The sequence below is a fragment of the Physella acuta genome, unplaced genomic scaffold, assembly GCF_028476545.2.
Source record: "Physella acuta isolate Inbredline_101_S28 unplaced genomic scaffold, ASM2847654v3 ptg000080l, whole genome shotgun sequence".
Taxonomy (NCBI): domain Eukaryota; kingdom Metazoa; phylum Mollusca; class Gastropoda; family Physidae; genus Physella; species Physella acuta.
The window spans coordinates 444,582-466,905 of NW_026731600.1; the positions used below are offsets into that span (position 1 = coordinate 444,582).

Genomic DNA, 22,324 nt, shown 5'->3' on the forward strand with positions numbered 1-22,324 from the left:
TTTTTACAGTCAGTTTATTATTTGTTAAAAGAAAACAGCTCAAGGCCAAGCTAGGAAAAAACAAATCAATAAAATGTTTTACCTCCGCTCCCACTAAGAAGGAGTGTTATGATTTTACAGAGAAAGTGTTTTCTTTTTTTTGTTTTTATAGAAGAGCAATAAAACAAATATCTTTATTCTAAAAAATTCGATACTTAAGATAAATGTGAAAACTTTCTAAAGGTTAGTCCTGTATAAATATATACTAGCCGTCCCGGCCAGGCCCTGCTCTGGCTTCTGTGAAAAACCTTTCTGTTAAACCCGGCATTGCCCACCCAAACCACAACCAACCAAAACCAAAACAACAAAACGCAAACATAACGCTAACACAATTACAATTACAAATACAAACGAAAACAAAAACCTAACAACAAACCCAACCACAACCACAAACACCAATACAAACACAAAGAAAAAACAAACAAAAAAGCAAACGAAAACAAAAACCTAACAACAAACCCAACCACAACCACAAACACCAATAACAACCAATAACAACATACTGTATATATATATATATATATATATATATATATATATATATATATATATATATATATATATATATATATATATATATATATATATATGTGTGTGTGTGTGTGTATGTGTGTCATTGTGTGAGAGTGTATATAAAGTATATATTTTAATTTTTTTAAAAGGATTTTGCAGCAGCTCTGAAAGCTTTCACGAGACTAAAGGAAACAAGGTACTGTTTATATTTCTTTTACAAATCTTTGGATGAGTGCCAAATTTGTCCGTTAGGGCAGTGTTGGCTAGGAGACACCCCTAAGATTTTGCATGAGAGACAATCACAAAGACTAGCAAATCCAAAACAACCCCTTGTGTGTGTTTGTGTGTGTGTGTGTGTGTGTGTGTATGTGTGGTTCACGGGTTCGGAAAAGAGTGGACGCAACGCAAATTGTTCGCGAGAAACAAGTGGTTTTAGCCTCGACTTCTTGCAAATAACAATATCAACATTTCTCTTCTCTTCATTATCTCCAATGTCTTCCTCTAGTCTATAAGTACAACCATTGACTGCCACACACAAACACTGACTGCCACACACAACCACAGCCAGCCACACACAAACACTGACTGCCACACACACAAACACTGACTGCCACACAACCACTGAGTGACCCACACAAACAATGACTGCCACACACACAAACACTGACTGCCACACATACAACCACAGCCAGCCACACGCAACCACTGACTGCCACACACAACCACTGACTGACACACACACACACAAACACTGACTGCCACACACAACCACTGACTGCAACACACACACAAACACTGACTGCCACACACAACCACTGACTGCCACACACACACAACCACTGACTGCAACACACACACAACCACTGACTGCAACACACAAACACTGACTGCCACACACAACCACTGACTGCCACACACAACCACTGACTGCCACACACACAAACACTGTCTGCCACACACACAACCACTGACTGCCACACACAACCACTGACTGCCTCACACACAAACACTGTCTGCCACAAACAAACACTGACTGCCAAACACACAACCACTGACTGACCCACACAACCACTGACTGCCACACACAAATACTGACTGCCACACACACATAACCACTGACTGCCACACACAAACACTGACTGCCACACACAAACACTGACTGCCACACACACAAACACTGGCTCAACACACACAAATACTGACTGCCACACACACACAACCACCGACTGCCACACACACACAACCACTGACTGCCACACACACGCAACCACTGACTGCCACACACAAACACTGACTGCCACACACAACTACTGACTGCCACACACAACCACTGCCTGCCACACACACACACTGACAGCCACACACAAAACTGACGGCCACACACAACCACTAACTACCACACACACAACCACTGACTGCCAAACACACAACCACTGACTGATACACACACAACCACTGACAGCCACACACAAACACTGACAGCCACACACAAACACTGACTGCCACACACAACCACTGACTGCCACACACAACCACTGACTGCCACACACAACCACTGACTGCCACACACAACCACTGACTGCCACACACAACCACTGACTGCCACACACACACAGCCACTGACTGCCACACACAAACACTGATTGCCACACACAACTACTGACTACCAAACACACACAGCCACTGACAGTCACACACAACCACTGGCTGCCACACACAAACACTGACAGCCACACAAACACTGACTGCCACACACAACCACTGACTGCCACACACACACAGCCACTGACTGCCACACACAAACACTGATTGCCACACACAACTACTGACTACCAAACACACACAACCACTGACAGTCACACACAACCGCTGACTGCCACACACAAACACTGACTGCCACACACCACCACTGACTGACCCATACATACACTGACAGCCACACACAACCACTGACTGCCACACACAACCGCTGACTGCCACACACAAACACTGACTGCCACACACTAACACTGACTGCTACACACACACAAACACAGACTGCCACACACAACCACTGACTCACCCACACAACCACGACTGACCCACACAAACAATGACTGACCCACACAACCACTGACTGCCACATAGATAACCACTAACCCTCCCCTACCCCCTAAGAAAGTATACCTCCCCGTCGAAAGAAATGTAATTTGTATTTGGCAAAGAAAATGTCAAACCAACCTATTGTTGTATACAGAGCAAAATGAGGCAGACCAATGACATGTTGAACCTTGATGAACATACTGAAGGTATGTCCTGACTGAAGACATTTTAAACAAATCGATAATTTCTTTGCCAAAATTTAACAAAAGCTTATGTAAATTTTGTATGACCTTGATTTAGCAAAGTTGTAAACGTGTTTTGAAATATCCAAACTAACTTCCAAGATTTATACAAGTTTGATGGTTTTTCACTTAGATAATTGACCTTTAAGGTTTATGTATCTTATCTTTTTATTTTCATCGACACAAGAGTTTCAACACTCTCTATTAAAGTTATATTTTTAATGTTAATTTGTTTGTTTTTTTGCTGGTTTTCTGTCTACCTAAGCACATTTCGAGCTGGATGGTTGATCAAATACATTGTGACTAAAAAAAAAAACTACCTTAAAAAAACGAAACAAATCACATCATAAAGAAATGAAACAACAGCACTTCTATTCTTTGTACCTAATGTCATGCAATGCAAACTATTCTGGGTATTGAGCTCCCTCACGTGAAGAGCAAAAAATTTCATAATCAGCTTGGGCAGTATGTTCTTTGATAAGTAGCACCATTTGCTGATCAACGTGACTGGTTGAAGATGTAGCTCAAGAAACCAATGTTTTCTGCCCATTTTAAAGCAGTTTCTTTGCCTTTCTCAAAACTACGTCTTTATGCGTACCGCTCTTTCGCTCCAGCCCTGGATTAAAAATAGTTATTGCGGAAATTATCAAACCCATCATACTTTTTTATAGTATGCCTGAATTAAAAATTTCTAACTTTCCTAGAGTGTGACAAAGCTGTCGTTTGTAAGTAAAACACCTTTAAAATCCTTTTTCGTTTTTTTATTTTTTCTAAACAAATTATTTATAAGTACCGAGTACAGAGTTATCATTAAGTTTTGGGTTTATCTTAAAAAGAAAAAGGCACCGTATTCATATTTTAATTACGAGTCAATTATAATTTTTAATTTTAAAAATACTTCATATTATTATTAAAAATTGCTTACACTTAGTTTGCTTTTTAAACAATTTCTTTTATATTATATTTTAAAGTTTTATACATGAATCGTTTGCTTTTATTGTCTGAAGCAAGGAAATTTTAAGTTTCCTCCCTTATTTGAGAATTGTGTTAAAAAAGGGAGGCTATTCATTATAATTCCCACGACAACTAAAACAGCACTCACTCTCAACAAATATGTTCACAAAACATTTTTCATTTTCCTGTAAAATTATGAAGTTTTAAATTTTCATATATGAACCACCTATTCGGGTTACGGGGTGAGCTTTAATCTCACCCACGTGGTTTTAGTGTTATGGGGAGCTCTTTTATTAGACTATGCATTATATGTGACTCAGCGTTGATACTTATGTCAGGCGGTTGACAGCCTATAATAAAGACCAGAAATACATCTTGGGAATATTTATTTAACAACAGACCCCTTACAACATCGAGGCTCGCTGATAACGATTACAAGACTGAGACATAAAAAAAAAATAACAACAGACCCGTAACATACTTTCTGCTTTCAGCAATTCATTATATTTTCTTTTACATTTGACAAATATTATTTAGTGAAAAACATTTTTAGTTTACAAATCCACAATGAATATATATTTTTTTTAAATAAGTAATAAGTCTGTCATTGGCATTTAAAAAAAAATAGAATTTAAAAGATACTTTAAAGCGCCTTTTCATAAGTTTCGTTAATTCTATGTTTTTCCTCGTATATACGAAGTATAGAGAAAGAATTGTAATCGTGCAAAAAAATAATCGAGATTTTTGCAAATCTCGGCGTTTTACACCTCACTGATACGGAAAAACATAATTTTGCAATCTTGTCCGTATGTCTGTGTGTCTGTGTGTGTGTGTGTGTAAACACGATAACTTGAGTACCGTTACAGCTAGGTTGATAAAATTTCATATATAAGTATTTTATCAAAATCGTAGATCCGTTTCAACTTTTGAGCGATTTCCGATAACCGGAAGTGGTACTTTTTCACCTTTGAATTTTTCAAAAGCCTATAACTTGAGTACTATTTCAGATAGATAAATGAAATTTCACATGCAAGTAAAAGATCTAATTCTCTACATTCTGTCGAATTTTGAGTAATTTCCGTTGACCGGAAGTAGTACTTTTCACTCTTTCCGATTTCTCAAAAAAAACGCATGTGAATTTATAAAGTACTAATAATATTCTGCACTATTAGACACATTTTGTTTTGGCTTTCGCTTGGTGCGCAATTCTTTTTTCTATGAGATTCTATTCTATTTTAAAAAGTTTAAGTATTTAAAATGGATTAAAAATCATAACTATATCCCGAGTTCCCATCCCCTGTTGTTTTATATACGAATATTCGAGAAAGTTTAGGGGAGTTCACTCCCGTTTTATTTAATTTCGTTACGAAATTTGAAGTCATCTATATTTTGAATCACGGTATTCGTCAATTTTATCAACATTACCAGACATTCGCAGATTAAAACAGCATGAAAATAACTCGTTGAACTTCTCTTTATACTTGGAACTCATCTTGTAATACAGCACCGTGTTGATCGTGGCGTTGAAGGCCTCGGTTAAGAAAGCGAAAGACCAGGTGACGAAGAAGAAATTGGAATACTCCCCAATCACGCCGAACCCTTGGATAACGAAACCCACGATGTATAGACCTACCGGCAGTGCGCAGCAGGCTATCAGCACGCTAGCTATGACGATGACCATGCTGATGGTTTTCCGGTCTCGGTTGGACAATTTCTCCGACTGCAAGTTGTCAAACGTCGATTCCTGCCGCCATTTTGTTTTCTGTTTAAGTTTGTAGACCAAAATACCGGTGAGAAGAACGACGGAGAAATAGGAAAGTAGAACGTAGATAAAGTACACGAGGGAGGTCAAGCCTTCCATTTCGTGACGGTTGGGGGTGAAACCAAGACGTAGAACGGTTGTGTTAAAATTATCGTCCCATTGCCAGGAGAGGTACGCGGTGGAATATTCTGGAATTAGCGGTAGGATTGTGAAGATGTAGATGGAGCAGAGGATAACGGTCGTTCGTTTAGGGGTGATTATTTTTTTCACCTTCAGCGGAGAGGCGATACAGAGGCATCTCTCCGCCGTGATGTAGACTGTGATCCAGGTTGTGATGCGGGCAAAGCAGGCTCGAGGCCAACCCCCGCTCAGATGCTGGACCTCTGACGTCACCATCGGGATACCGGAGTAGGCGAAGAGCGGGTTGACGCACACGTCAAACCACAGCAGAGTTACAAGACTGGACAGGTCGGATATAGCCAGGCCGGTGAAGCTGATGTTGACCGTGTTGTTGAGGCCTTGTCGGTAGAAGATGATGATGTTGACGACGTTGCCGAACACGCCCAGCACGCCGAGGATGCTGCTGAGAAAGACGTAGACTACCAGCTCGAACATGTGGCGAGTGTTGTCGTCTAGGAGGTTCGAGGGTTTGAACTGCTGAGGCGTGACTTGGGCTGGTACCCGCGACGTTGAATTATCACCACTCTCCATTTCTTTTCAGCCGATAACTCTGTATCCTCTAAATCAAAGACTGAAATTTACTTCAAATCTGAACTGCTAAATTAACGTTTATTTTCAACACAATTTTCAGTTATACAATCTTTATTTCAATCAAAATAATTGATTTATTAAATCTTATTTCTCAATCATATTTTTCAAAACAATGTAGCAAATAAACATCGAAATTATTCTAAAAGAAATAGACATCCAAATGGAAATATATATACAGACTACTATGCTCTTTATCCCTATTTTAAACCTACAAATGAATATAAAAATACTCGTAACAGAGAAAGAAGAATTTTTTATAGACATGGCATGAAGTTTTGTACGAGATAAACTAACGTTAAATCACTCCATTTTCAATTTTCTTTCTGAGTTCATGTTTAAACGTGCCAAGATAAATAGTTGAAACAATTACATCTTTCAGCATCCACGTTCATCGTGGCTGAAGTTTAATTATAAATCTCTTTGTTCGATCTACCGGGTGCCAAAATAATTGCCTCTAATACCAGCCATTGACTTTGATTTCTAGATATTAGACCGAGTCTCCGCTGTTATAATTTCATCTGATGACTGTATTTAACAAAGCTCCCACTAAATAATATAGGCTAGGTTTAAACATAAGGTTTTCAATCAATCTATCGTTTGAATTATAAAAAACTGTGAAGCCTTGAATGTTAGGGTTAAGTCTAGTTTTAAAAAAAAAACCTAGGGATTTCTGTTTGACAAGTGCTGATTGTAGATCTAAGTCAGTAATTTTGTTCGGTATCGATTGGTGTTATTGATTCTTAACGGAACAGAACAACTGGTATTTGAAACATGTTTTCCAGAGGAACTAATTCCCCTGTAAAACACGAATAGAGAGTTAATGTAGCTGGTCGTATAACAGAGACTAAACAAATCTCATGTCCGTGTAAGCTTTTATAATTAGACACATGTCACGGTTAATAAACGAATGAACTTTTATCTTTTTTTAACAAGTACATTTGTGTTTTATGCTGATCTACCTCTTGGCCTAGATAAGCCTGCGTTCTTTGTTTCTATCAGGCATGCATCTGTTTGGAGGGGGAGGGATCGCTTTTAATGCTTTAGATGTTGTCTCATAAACTAATTTTAATAAACAAATTTTAATGCCGCTCCATATTTTGCTGAAAATTGTTGATATACCACGTAGATTTTAAAAGGATTTTAATGGCATTCCCGCTAACCCATTAGACCCTAGAGTATTGACACGACATATTAAATATTTCTTTTCATTCGTATAATGTCTTCTTATAAATGTTTTGAATTACATATTATTTAGCTCTGTAATCTTTTTTAATGATATTTTGTTTGTTATGAATATAAATGTACTTTGTGAAATTGATAGTAAAAAAACATGAACATTTTAAAAACAAACAACACAAAAACTAAAATTTATCACACAATTTTGATGTTTATTTAATAGAAAATAGCGTATCTCAAAGACAAAATATTTAAACACAATGTTTTTAAATAACGCAACTGTTTAAAATCTTTGAGAGCATTTAAAATAAATAGCGTATATTTTAAAAACATTTTAATGACGCTAGTAATTAGACCAGATGTCAGTCTAAAGGCTTGAACGAAAAACAACAATCAAGGAAAATGCTATGAAAATGTTTTCTATACTTTGAACTCATCTTGTAGTAAAGGAAAATGTTGATACTGGCATTGAAAGTTGAAAACAAAAACCCGAAGGACCAAGTGGCATGAAATAAATTGGCTTGTCTACCGGAGACGCTAAAATCTGGCACGATTGTAGACACTAAAGAGAAAATAACGATTGGAGTGTAGCAGATAATCAAAACTGTCGCCACAGTAACGACAAGGGCTATTGCATTTTTATCTCTATTGGATATCAAGTCGGTTTGTGTTAGGTTTAGGTTCACAGCCGATTTTCTCCATTTTGAATTAACCTTGAGCTTGACGACTAAAACGGAGGTAAAAGCGATCACAGCAATTAACGAAATCATAGATATTGTGCCGTGGAACATGAAAGCCAAGCCTTGAACTGCAGGTCTGTTTTCGCGGAATGCCAGACCGAGAAGTGTTTTGTTGTTTTCTAAATTAAATCTCCAATCAAAGTACACAGTAGCATACTCTGGAACCAGAGCTAGGAAATTGAAAAGGTAGATGAGAAGCAAGATGAAAGAAGTTCTCTTTGGAGTAATTAAGGTCTTGATCTTCAGAGGCAGCAAGATACACAGACATCTCTCGGCTGTAATGTACGCGGTGATTCCTATCGTGATGCGAATAGCACAGGCATGAGGCCAGCCACCAGTTAGATACTGAATATCTTGAAAGATAATTGGTGCATTCAGTTGGTCGATCAAAGGATTCGAACACACGTTCATCCACTGCACGGTGACAATCCGGAACAAGTCCGTGAAGGCTACGGCCAAGAAGCAAATATTGACGGAGTTGTTGAGTCCTTGGCTCAAGAATACCCGGATGTTGATAACATTGGCGACGATGCCGAATAAACCAATTAGCGCGCAGAGAAATATTCTGTTCACCAAGACGACAATGGTACGTTGAAAATAGTTCATGAACTCGGGTTGAAGGTTTAAAGATGAAGCAAGAGTTGAAACCTCATTGTATTGGTAGAGTAAGCTTTTCGCGGATGTCATACTTACTGATGTATTTGATAGGTTGCTCATTGTTTCATTAGTTATTGCGTTTACTTTTCATCTATTTAAACCCTCAGCTTAAGTATGTTTTGCAGAAAAAAATGTGGTATAGCTGTTTGTGATTATCAGGTCACACAAGATTCGAGTATCTTTGATGGAAATCTGAAAAGAAATTAAAACATTGTTATCAGTTATTTTTGTCTCTCCGGAAAAAGTGTGTGTGTGTGTGGGGGGGGGGGCGGAACTGTGTTCCTCATGAGCACATCCACCATACCTTTTACGAAATAGAAGATACAAATGTTTTATATCGTAAAATATGTCATTTAACTTTGGCCTGTTGCAACTATCCCACTTCCTTGGAAATAAATTGTCTGAAAAACTTGTATGTTTATATAATCTAGAAGGAAGTCATAACGAACGCTTTGTGACGTTACAAATCTTATATATATATATATATATATATATATATATATATATATATATATATATATATATATATATATATATATATATATATATATATAATTCTCTTCATGGAGGGACCATGCAGAGAATCCACTCCGTAAGCACGCCGACCCTCCCCCCTCCATGCATGCTCAACAGACCATATCACAATCACTCCCACCCCAACCAATATGGTGAGCTGTTTACAATCGTAGAGCCGGGTGGAATTAGTGACTGCTATTTGGGGCAGATCATTTAGTTTTATTCACGAGCTACTGATAGTGTGGATTCACAAATTATGAATGACTGAAAAGTATATAACATGTTTGAATTAGAGCCCTTATAATCAATGACATGAACAAAAATAGAACATACGATTTGACAGAGGATTTTAAAGTTTGAAGCGTGCCAACAAATCATTAGACTTCAAACTCATGAATGTATATTTTGTTTGAAGACTGTTTTTATTGACTATATTTTTGTAATTGCCTTGTAAATCAAAGCACATGGCCTCGGCAGTAAGATGAGAGAGTCAAATATTGTCCGTGTATGAGATGGAGCAAGTAACAGACCGTTACCTATGCGTCCTGGAAACGGCAATATACCCTGCCTCAACTGCTCATGGCTCGAACTCGGGTCTATCGGGTTAGCTTCGTTGCGTTTACCCGCCCGACCACACGGACCCTGAGTATTTCAACACAATTCAAGTTTTTGGGAAGTTGAATACCTCAGAGCTAATTCGCTTCCTAACACTAAAAAGAAAGCTATGTTAAATCGTGTTATCACTTCGATGCCTATCTATTCCTCGACAGTAGATCGTATATATATTTCTATTGTAAAGCTAAGACTACAAGTAAATGGATTAAAGTTGTTTTTTAAAGAGCCTCCAAAACGAGTCCGTGATCTGTAGGTCATAGAGGTCACTTCCGGCTCGGATACACACGGCTGTCGTGTATGATCCAGCAGAAGTTTGGTCACATTCATGTTTTTTAAAGCTAGAGATTAATTGAAAACTTTGATAACTGTTATAATGTTGGTCCACTAATACTTCAGCAGATTTAGTACTTATATTTACGTATTCCTTACTCGTGTTCTAGAGTGTTCTGCGACTGTAATGCTACACCCCTCAAACTCCAACCCCAGAGGTGAAGTAATGAAAATATAGACGGCAATAGGTTTAACGACAGCGGGTTTAGCAAAAACATAGCTAGAGGGAACATCTTTATTACTAATTCACAGATTTAATATTTCGATATTATATGAATAAGATTAATGGATATGGATGTTAATTTTTTAGAGATAAAAATGTAACTTTCACTCAAACTTTAATATACAATATATTGTGGAATCCAACAAATTAATACTGTTAAGGCATTAGATCGATGAAGCTGATTTCCTTTAGAGTGATCAGAACAGACATGCCCGCCATCTCTTTATTGATTTACAACGTCATGAATACAAAATAAGCAATATCGCATCCTGAAAATACACAAACAGAATAATGCGGAAATAAAATAAAGCGGGAGTGATCACCGTTAAACTTTCTCGAATATTCTTATATAACACTACGTGGGATGGCAACTCGGGATATAGACATGATTTTTAATCAATTTTTAAATACTCAAACTTTTTAAAATGGAGTAGAATCTCGTAGAAATAAGAAAAGGCGCACAGAGTGAACAGCAATCATTGTGGATATAATAGTGCGAAACAATAGTACTTTACAAATTCATATGCGTTTTTTTTTTCAGAAATCTATAATAGCGTAAATTACTACTTCCAATCACTGGAGATTACTTAAAGTTTGACAGAAAACAGGGGATCGGATCTTTTATGTATATGTCGAATTTCATCTGTCACAAACAGTACTATTCTTTCTTCTTCTTCGTTCTTAATTTTAAGTGTTGGAAAGCACCGAGCCTTATTTACCAGAGGTTTCGAACTCGAGACTTTTTTTTTTCGACTTTTAACAACCATGAGCTTTTGCCGACTCGACCACGCCTACTCAACAATTAAGTATACGTGTCAACTGGTTATGCGCCATTGAGGCCAATGACTCCGCTTTCAGCCTGCTTTTCTTTTTGGATTTGCTTCCATAGCCTTTGTTCAACCAAGAACGAACTACAAGGTAACAGTTGTTTGATTTTGGAGTTGTCTCTCCTAGAAGAGTGGCTGTCTCCAGCTAATGAGCCTCATCTGCCCCAGGGTTCGAACTCGAGACTTTTCGGTTTAGCAACCATGAGCTTTACCGACTCGACCACGCCGACCCCAAAACAGTACTCAAGGTACAGGCTTTTGGAGATAAGAAAGTAGAATAAATTCAATTTCCGTTTACCGGAAATCGCTAAAAAGTTGAAACAAAACTGCATATTTTATACTATACAAATATTTGAAATTTAATCAACCAAGCTATAACGGTATTCACGTTATCGTGTTCACAGACACAGACACAGACACACACATACACACACACAGACATACATACGGACAAAATTGCAAAACTGTGTTTTTACGACCCAGGGATATGTAAATTGTCGAGATTTGTAAAATTCGCGATTTCAATTTTTGGCACGACAGCAATACTTTCTTTATACTTCGTATACGAGAAAGTAAAAACAACTACGTATACTAATACACATTTTTTAGGTCATATTTCGTGAAAAGATGTTCTATTATGTCCATTGCTTTAAGTATCGATTTAGAAAAAAAAATCGCGTATGCTCCTTTTTACTTTCTCAAGTACAGAGTATCGAGGAATGATTATAATCGTGCAAAAATAATCTTAATGTATTGTATACGTAATATAAAGAATGTAATATATCTTCCAAAGAAATGTAATAGACTTTTTGAAAGAATTTTTCACCGCTCGGAGCCAGAATTTTCTGATTCGTTCAGTAAGAGGATGATAAATTGTCATAAATGAGTTCTATATCAAATTGTTTTCTTTCAACTTTTGAGTGATTTCCATTAACTAAAAGTGGCATTTACTCTACATCCGCTTTCTTAAAAGCAAGCCAATAACTTGAGTACCATTAAAGCTAGGCGGACAAAATTTCACATACACGTATCAGATTGTATAGCTTTAGATCTATTTTTTTTTGGAATCCGGAATTTATACTATATTCTAAGTCCATGGACACCCGATGACAACAGTGAAGTGTCAGTTACATAGACGCAATTTCCTAAAATCTTGCATTTAATTTGGATTTCTTTCAATTTTCGAGTAAGTTCCGACATCCGGAAGTGGTGTTTTGCACTATTTCGTGTTTCTAAATTATCGATATCATAAGTATTATTTCATAGTGGTGGACGACATGTACTACACATGTAGAACATCGGATTTTCTTGATTCTTTCAAGCTTTTAGTAATTTCAGAAGACCGGGAGTAATAATTTACGCTATTTCAAAAAAGAACAACTCAAGAATTTACACTACTGCTGCTATTGGACTTTAGATATGATATAAGATATAGACACATTATTTTTCAGAAAACACATACAAGTACAAATTTCTTAGAAGACGTTTATCTATATATATAATTCTCTTCATGGAGACCATAGAAAACACCAAGCTGTAAGCGCGCCTAGCAGCCCCCTTTCTTCCTCTCTAAGCATATCCCTACCACCCACACCCCCACATGGTCTGGTGAGCTGTGGTTCACGCTAAATGTTTACAATCGTAGAGCCGGGTTTAGTGACGACTATTAGGGGCAGACAATTTAGTTTGAAACGATTTTAAACTTAAGGGTGGTAACTAAGAGGAGGCTGGATATAGTTATGATTTTTAATCCATTTTAAATACTTAAACGTTTTAAAATAGAATCGAATCTCATAGAAAAAAGAATTGCGCACCAAGCGAACGTCAAATAAACATATTCATAATAGTGCGCAATAATCTCGATTTTTGTTTTTTGCACGATCACAAGACTTTCTCTACACTTCGTATATACGAAAATACTGATACGGAAAAACATAATTTTGCAATCTTGTCCGTATGTCTGTGAGTCTGTGTGTGTGTGTAAACTCGATAACTTGATTACCGTTACAACTAGGTTAATGAAATTTCATATATAAGTATTTTATCAAAATCATAGATCCTTATCAATTTTTGAGCGATTTCCGATAACCGGAAGTGGTTCTTTTTCTGCTTTGAATTTTTTTAAAGCCTATAACTTGAGTACTATTTCAGATAGATAAATGCTATTTCACATGTAAGTAAAAGATCTAATTCTCTACCTTCTGTCAAATTGTGAGTAATTTCCGTTGACCGGAAGTAGTAATTTACGCTATTTCCAATTTCTCAAAAAACGCATGTAAATTTATAAAGTACTGATAATATTGCGCACTATTATGCACATTTTTATTTGGCGTCCACTTGGTGTGCAATTCTTTTTCCACGAGATTTTATTCTATTTTAAAAAGTTTAAGTATTTAAAATGGATTAAAAATCATGTCTATATCCCGAGTTCTCATCCCCTGTTGTTTTATGTAAGAATATTCGAGAAAGTTTAGAGGAGATCACTCCCGGTTTATTTAGAAAAGGTGCGATAATTCGATTTTTATAAAACAAAATTTATCTATTTATTGTTGCAGACAACAAATCAATTTGACAATTCCTGCTAGGCGTCGCACAGTTGTGTCTGGACTTCAAATTATCTATTCAGCATCCTACAATTTACACATTTTACCAAATATAGGTTGATCCAATTAGAACTATTGTACATCTTTAAGTATATACGGTTTCTCATCAACACAAGTAGTAAAATAAACTATCTAACGAAAAAATAATTGAGGAAGGAGATGAAAAACATCAAATATTAACGATGGACCCCACTAGTGAGAAGAAATACGCTCCATTATTCGTGTTGACATGGATAAAAAAATATTTTTGTCAGTTTTTCCTTCATTGCGGTCGTACAAAAATTAAATAAACAGTCATAAAAATTTCAGAAATTTTATAAGTAATGTGATAAAAATTAAAAATGCAGAGAACTTAAAAAATATTTTTAAAGCTACATTTCTAATTATTTTATCAAGACTAAATTACTACCTAAAGTTTTTCTTTCGTACGACAAATATTGATTGGCTGTACAGAAACGGTGGGATCAATTTTGTTTGAATACCTCCCTTTATAGTAATTTGTACTCAAAACTTTACCGATAAAATTTTAAAATTAAAACCACATAGCTTTGTTCTGCTAGGTTTATTTACATTTCAAGTGAGAAATTGAAAAACCAAATTATTTTGGCTTTTAAAAAAAGTGTTAACTTACAGAAAATACTAAACATTAATTACATATAATCTTTATGAAAGCCTGACAAAAACCACACAATAACGTTTTATAAAAGCACACAATTTTAAATGTTTAACTTTTCTTGCTGGGGTGTTATTGCTGCTTTAGAAATGTAAATTTAAAGTATTTAAATACACAAACCATCTACAAAGGTTCTAGTTAACCAAAACTAATTTCATTTTTAAACTATCGTCCAGGAAAATATTTAGATCAACATCCTCAATATTAAAGGGCGATGACTCGGCTTCTTATATTTTATTTTCCTTTATTTTGAAAAGTCTTTTATTGAATTCCGGTTAATTAGGGGAATTTGAGTAATAAATTACAGTTCAGTGGTAAATTTTAGAAAAATTATACCATTTTATATAAAAGCTGTACAATTATAAAGTTACTTAAAGTTCGTGTTTTAAATAGCTATAATTAGCATCAATCGTCAGTCTCATTTAATATTTAACTGACGTTAAACGACCATGGGGTCAATATCGTTATTATACAATTATCTTTTATTCCGAAACTCTGATTTTAAACGTTTTTAAAATCATGATTTTATTAGTTTCGTGAATCATACATTGTTTATTTATTTCAAATATGCAAATACTGGCACTCAGTTTACCATACAATCAAACCGAGTTTTTAGAAAGCACAATTATAAGCTCTAATATTATGACTTACTTGCGTGTTCTTACCTACCAATCAATGTAATTACAGCACAGCTTTGTAATTATTGTCATGGCTGATTTGAAGCAATCGAATAAGTCGTTGTTTTGTTATAGCTTGCTATAGGAAACTACAAATATTTTGATAGGAACAGTCACTGAGATAATGGAATATTTCTTTTACCTCTCTAAGTTAAATGTTTTCTTAGATTTAATTTTATAAATAAATGTAATGCTTGAATATATTTACTCCAAATTTTAGTATCTTTTAGAAAGCTAAGTAATTTGAAAGTAAACAAACTGTATATTTTTTAGCGTTTACGGAATGCTTTCTCAAAGCAATTATATTTAGCCTTGCTATTATAAAATATGTTTTAATGTTTAATCATTTAATAAAAAGAAACTTTACCCCTGGTAGAGAATAATCTTTGTTATTGATGTCAATGTGGTCTGTTTTACACCGTTAACAATACACGTTTAATGCGATGAATTGAAAGCATTGCTAGAACATTATTTTTATGTACGTTATGATATTTAGATTCTTAAAAATAACAAGAAGAAAAAGAAACGTTAAATTTATGCGGTGATTAACATTAGCGCGTGCTGTCATTAATTAGTTCTACTCAGCTGGAGCGGTGTTAAATATTTTTATTTAAAAAAATAAAATGAATGTATTTTCCCCTGTCAATTAACTTCTAATAAATTAGATAAAGTAAAAACTAAGGCCACAATAGAATTTTTTATATTCAAAAATATAAATTCGATGATGCAGATTACTCAAAATAGTTGCTGTTGTACTCTCTAGGTACATATTGGTACATGATAGGACTTCAAAAGCGACAAATTAACCAGTTAATCAAATAATTTGTTCGCAAAATTAAACTTCATTTTAATTATTCTGTTTTAATCATTGAGTATTTATATTGAGACCTTTCTTCGTTGTATGTTGCATTAATGAAACACCATTGGGGCATAACACTGATCTTCAACTCGAATAGGAGATTTAGAAGATTTCATATGTTTATTGGCTCGAAATTAGAAGGGATGGTGCGGTCAGCACTATGCCTTGCTGCCTTTACTTTTGCTAACGTAAATCAGGTACCCATCAGGGCTTGTTGTAATCTGGGACGTCCTGTAGTCACGAGATCCGAACTCGAGAAATTCTGTTAGCCGTCGAGCGCTCTACCACCCCACCATGTCACTCATTATGTAGGATAAAGTTCTCATTTTGTTTTATTCCAGAATTTTTAAAAACATATTTCACAGTCGCGCTTTAGATTTACCCAGCGAAGAAACCCATTAGTAAAAGCAAACCGTTTTCAGTTGCAATAAAATTTGAAAGCGATTTAAAACTTTGGTCAGCAACACAATCAGCTATTTCTTGGTTTGGTAAAACTAAGTTTAAACAACCAATCTTCTAGTAGCCTGTCATTAACATTTGGTTAACATGTATCTGCTTCGATATTCCTAAATCGGTTCTTTAAAAAAATGCGTATATTTCAATACAAAAAAAGAATAAATAAAATAAAAATTACCGAGAATAACTCAATTAGATTTTCATGTAGTTCATAATACTGCCGATGTACAAGAAACTTCCAAAAGAAAATTTTAAGGAATGATTGGACAAGATTTTCAATAAAATTGAGACGTTGATGTTTTTTATCAAATTAATTCTGAGCAATTGTTCTCAAAATAACAGGTTTGCGGTATCATTTGAGAATGCAGATGTATGTCAAAAATGTTTGTGTAAGACCACGAATATATGTCTAATAGACCACAATACACATGTATGTCAAAACTTTATGTGTGGAACTATGAACATGTGTTTGATACACCACACTCCAGATGTATGTCAGAACGTTATGTGTAAGGCTATGAATATTTTCCTGATAGACAACCATTGATTCTCTGTTGACTGATTCACTTGCTGACCTGAAACGCCTTTTTTTCTGCAAATTATTTTTTTAAATACTTGAAAGGTAATAATCAACCTCGGCTTAACCGCTAACATTTCTTTTGAGATAAATAATAGAAAAATTATTTTGAAATTGGTCTTTAATTATTTAATGTTTAATAAATACCACTGCAAACATTTATATGTATTTTTCTTTGGGTTTTTCTTTTTTTTTGCGAATAGTTTATTCCCCTTACTTTTGTCTTGGTGACATCCCCTCCCCCAATCATGCGTGAAATGTATTACACAGTCTCCCTCGTAGCACATTGAGAAATATCTTACCGACCCTTTCAAAAAGAAGACTGCAGTACGTAATTTTGGAACCACTGGTCTAAAAGACTGGGTTTTTTTTTTCTTAGTTATGATTTAATATGTGCACACTTCAATTATTTAACGAACAGAAATTTTCTTTTGTTATTAACAGCCTTTAAAAAATCAAACGTTAAAGGTGATATACATATCTTTGTCAGATTTAATTGAAGAAATAAAAAAAAACATTTTTGTAGAACTTCCTCATTGCTTTTTAAGTTCACGAAAAATATTTATCGAGATGTCGAATATAAACCTTTGATTTTTTTTAACCAGCAATTTATGATTTATGAAACAGCCCAAGGTCAGGTCCGGTTAGAGAAATCAATATTTTTACCTCCACTCCTTCTGAGATTTTATGGAGACTTTTTATTTGAACCAGGGAAAAATAATAAAACAAATATTTTCATTCATAAGAATCAAAAGTTGTGATACATTAGGAAATATGAAAAAAAAAGAATATGTAATACAGTGGCACCTCGAGATACGAATTGAGTTCGTTTCGTTTCATTGCTCGTATGTCAAATTGTTCGTATCTCAAAGCTTTATTCTCCATTATAATTATTAGAAATGTCATTAATCCGTTTGAATCCACGAAAAGCCAACTCAGTAGTTTTTGTTACGTTTTTTTAAAGAAGAAAAATGTATTTAACAAATGTTGTATAAATGCATAATAAAGAAGAATGTAAATAAATAATTATCATTAAAAAATTAAAAAAAACCCAGGTTTTCTGATTGAACTAAAAAGTAGTAATCCAGAAGAGGGAAAGTACCGAACCTTGTTTTTATCAAATTACAATTACTAGGTTATGTCCTTTTTTTGTACAAATCAATAGGAGTCTAAAATGATTAATGAAATTTTTCCATGGATCAATTTAGTAATAATAATAATTGAATATTGTATTGTCATCGGAAACAAAGCTTCCCTGAAAATTTCAGCGCGCTAGCTAACTGGGAAGTGCCCGAAATTTCGATCGCAAGATTTGATGGAAAGACAAACAAACAAACAAACAGACGCGAAAGCAAGTTAAAGAAAACGTGGGAAAATAGACTGGTTTTATCAAGGAAATACTATTTTGGAAAACAAACGACTTGAGCTTACTGAAGATGTTGGCGGAGGTGTAGGGTGGAGAAGCTAGGTGGAGGAGCTATATTCGCTCACTTACTATCCACACCGATACTGCTAAAATTACTCGTTACACTCTTAATAAAAGTCTTGTAAGGTTTCCTTTTAGAATCTGATGGTCCATGTGGTAGGTGAAGTAGAGTTCACCTGTTTTGTGCCCTTGGCATATGAAAGGGATTTTGTGGTCAGCACTAAGCCCAGCCGCCTATACTTTCCTACACTATACAATTAAACTGAACTAAAATTCACAGAAGAAAGTAGAACTCACATGCTAATTAACAATTTATTATTACTTGCGCCTAGTTTTAGCGACTGCTTTTCTCTTCAATGGCCTTTTTTTGTCTGTTAATGAGGTATCTTTCTTCCTCCCACTTCAGAATTGTGTGGAAAGAAGTAAGACATTAGTCTTTAAATAGCTGTGAAGCACGATCAGATGCAACTTTTTGGGAGGTTTCTTTACCATGAACTGTGAGATCCATGGTATCCGATTATCTCAAATTTTGTTCGTATCCCAAATTTTGTTCGTATCCCAAATTTTGTTCGTATCCCAAATTTTGCTCGTACCACAATTTTTTCTCGTAGCTGAAAGCTACATAACTAGCGTGTAAATTCCCATTATAAAAATGTCAAATTATTTATTGAAAAACAACATATGATTCAATAACGAAATAACTTGTAAGAGATTTTATTCACGTAATTTTAAACATACAAAATCAAATGGGTAATTTAATAAACACAATCCAAAAGTAATCAATATGAATTGTATCTAAAATTCACATAAATTTAAACGGTAGTGTTAATAATTAATTACATTCAAAATTAAAACTTACAAAGAAATACTGATATATCGACCAAGCATCTATATATATAATTCTCTTCTAGGAGACTTTAGAAAACAAGCTGCAAGCTCGTCTTGCAGTCCCCTCTCTTCCTCTCTATCACTACCACACCCCCCCCCCCACATGGTCTGGTGAGCTGTGGTCACGCTAAATGTTTACAAATCGTAGAGCCGGGTTTAGTGACGGCTATTAGGAGCAGATAATTTAGTTTGAAACGATTTTAAACTTAGAGGAGGTAACTAAGAGGAGGCTGCTTTCACGGGGGGGGGGGGGGGGTGGATGGGGGGTGTGTAGGGTAGGGGTTGGGGGAAAAGGAGGGGGGGGGGGTAGTGTTTTAAAGCAAATATTTTCAGTGGCAGCATTGGTACTGTCGAATTCACAAATTATAAATTACTGAAAAGTAGAAACAACTAAATAGCGGCGTATGATACGCCGCGGGTCGGCTCGTTAAGTATATTCTTGATTTCATAACACAAATATATATCTAATAAATATCTAATAAATATTAAACTAATATATAATACTACGTTGTTACTAAAAAATAGAGGAACGATATCGCGGTAATAGCAGGAACACAGATAAACATATAAGCAATTTGCAGGCTGGGAAATCGGTGAATACACTATAGTTCGGTGAATACACTAATTATTTTAATATAACAGTATAAACAGTGTTAGTATAAAACAAGGAGAGAAAACTCCGAAATTAAAACAAGTATGGAAGTTGTTCTAAGAAATCAGGAGTAGTGTCCCTTGGTCGATACAAAAACATGTTTGTCATTCATTCGGCGATTGCTGCATCACGTCTTTGTCTATATTCCAAGGCTGAGAGAGATATAGGGAGAAGAGTGAGAGAGAGAGAAGAGAAAGAGAAGAGAGAGAGAAGAGAAAGAGAAGAGAGAGAGAGAGAGAGAGAGAAGAGAAAGAGAAGAGAGAGATGAGAAAGAGAAGAGAGAGAGAGAGAGAGAGAGAGAGATCCTGATAAATGGCAGCCTAGGATATTTTCATCTAATGCCCTGAGAAATATTTGTACTGTTGATCGTTGTGCAGTTGAAGAAAATAAATTTTCCCTCCGGCGTTTTAGGTACCACCAAAAAGTGGAACGGAAACGCTGTGTGGGAGACAAGACGTTCCCATGACGACCTACAATACCGACGTCTGCCACGATGATTGACGAAATGATTGAGGCACTCAGCTTGTACCAGACGACCGGAAATGACGCGACAAGATGATTGAGCAGACATCACTCGGCGTGTAGCAGACGACCGTTATGGAAGTGACCTGTACAATCATGGACAACGCCTTCTTATTATCCCGCGTCAACATCGAATCCATTGGTTCGCTATTCGATGTTAATTTTTTTCATCCATTTTGCTGTTTTCTTTTACTTGAAGATTAATATTGCATTAAAATGTACAAAGCAAAGAAAAGAAACGAACTCAAATATCAAATTTAATTAAAAGACGTAGTGTTTTATGCGAAATCTTATCCTTGTAATTAAGACCTCATGTTGGTTTTTAAATACTCAATTAATATCTTCATAAGTATCAGGTAATTGGTTTATTACCAACAGCCTTAACTTACGATAAATTGCTCATACATGATAGTCGTTTAATTAGACTCAGCCAATATATGTTTAAATTGACTATATATAAATAGATATTTGTTTGAATAAAAATATTTTTTTTTGTAGGCGGAGAATATATTACTATTTAGTGATTTTTATTTCTGCATTACATTTTTGGTCATATTTATTCAAAACATCGTTACACTTTTGTTCCACATTATCCGCTATTATTCTCAAGGTTCAACATCGAAATAAAACTGAAATAAAACATTTACAACAGCAACACAAAAAACTCCCAGTAACGACAACAGCAGGCGAAGCAAAGTTTCCATTGTAACTGTTAAAAGCATGACACAAGGGAGATGACTAAATGTTGCCATCATACAAACTAGGCAGAGTTTATAGTGTAGCCTCCCTTGTTAAACTGGAACTATTAATGTTTTCAGAAAACTTGATCAATCTCCTGTGTAAGTTGAAAAAAAAAATTGACGTTAAACAAATGCTGTTATAAATCAACCTAGTACTTTTATACCAGAAAAATGATGATTAAATATGTTTTTAAAGAATCACTTAGAATGAATAACATTTATATATATGGCTAGTATAATCTCACGCATTAAATTTTTAAAAAATGACAATATATGTTTATTGTATATTAATAAAATTAGTTGTAAGTTTATTTTCCCAATTTTCACACAATTGCCTATATACACTAAGTTAAATCTTTATAATGAAAAGACACACCCTAGACAACATCCGTGTGAAATGTCTGATTGGCCAATAATGTAGGTTGATGATTGTCATCTGGCCTATTTGTGCATCAGGTCATTTTTCAATTCTTCAATCTATTTTAAAACGCCATTTGGTCAGTTTATTATAAGTCAGTTGTCTTTATACGATCTTGTTTGTCTATATTAAAATCTAACTGGCTGTAATTATATTAATTTTCTTTACTTCGCCAAACATTACCAGACGGACATTTTAGCATTGCAATTTTTATCTGCTCATTTAATTTAACACGTCTTAAATTTAAATATGTTATGTCTTCTAAACAGGTTAATATCGTATTTTGAATTATTAACATCAAGTTTATTTTTTTCAATATTGTTTAAATATGAAATCAAGCTTTGGCCATGAATTACCTAAGGGAGATAACAACAAAAAAAGTATTT

The 22,324-nt window shown here is 35.0% G+C and overlaps 2 protein-coding genes across 2 annotated transcripts; both read right to left on the reverse strand.

Moving 5' to 3' along the window:
- Positions 1-5,208: 5,208 nt before the first annotated feature.
- Positions 5,209-6,303, reverse strand: LOC131956987 (FMRFamide receptor-like). The gene has a single exon (XM_059321678.1). It carries the CDS (start codon positions 6,301-6,303, stop codon positions 5,209-5,211), a length of 1,095 nt encoding a protein of 364 aa, XP_059177661.1.
- Positions 6,304-7,901: 1,598 nt separating this feature from the next.
- Positions 7,902-8,966, reverse strand: LOC131956993 (type-1 angiotensin II receptor B-like). The gene has a single exon (XM_059321690.1). It carries the CDS (start codon positions 8,964-8,966, stop codon positions 7,902-7,904), a length of 1,065 nt encoding a protein of 354 aa, XP_059177673.1.
- Between the last annotated feature and the right edge of the window lie 13,358 nt (positions 8,967-22,324).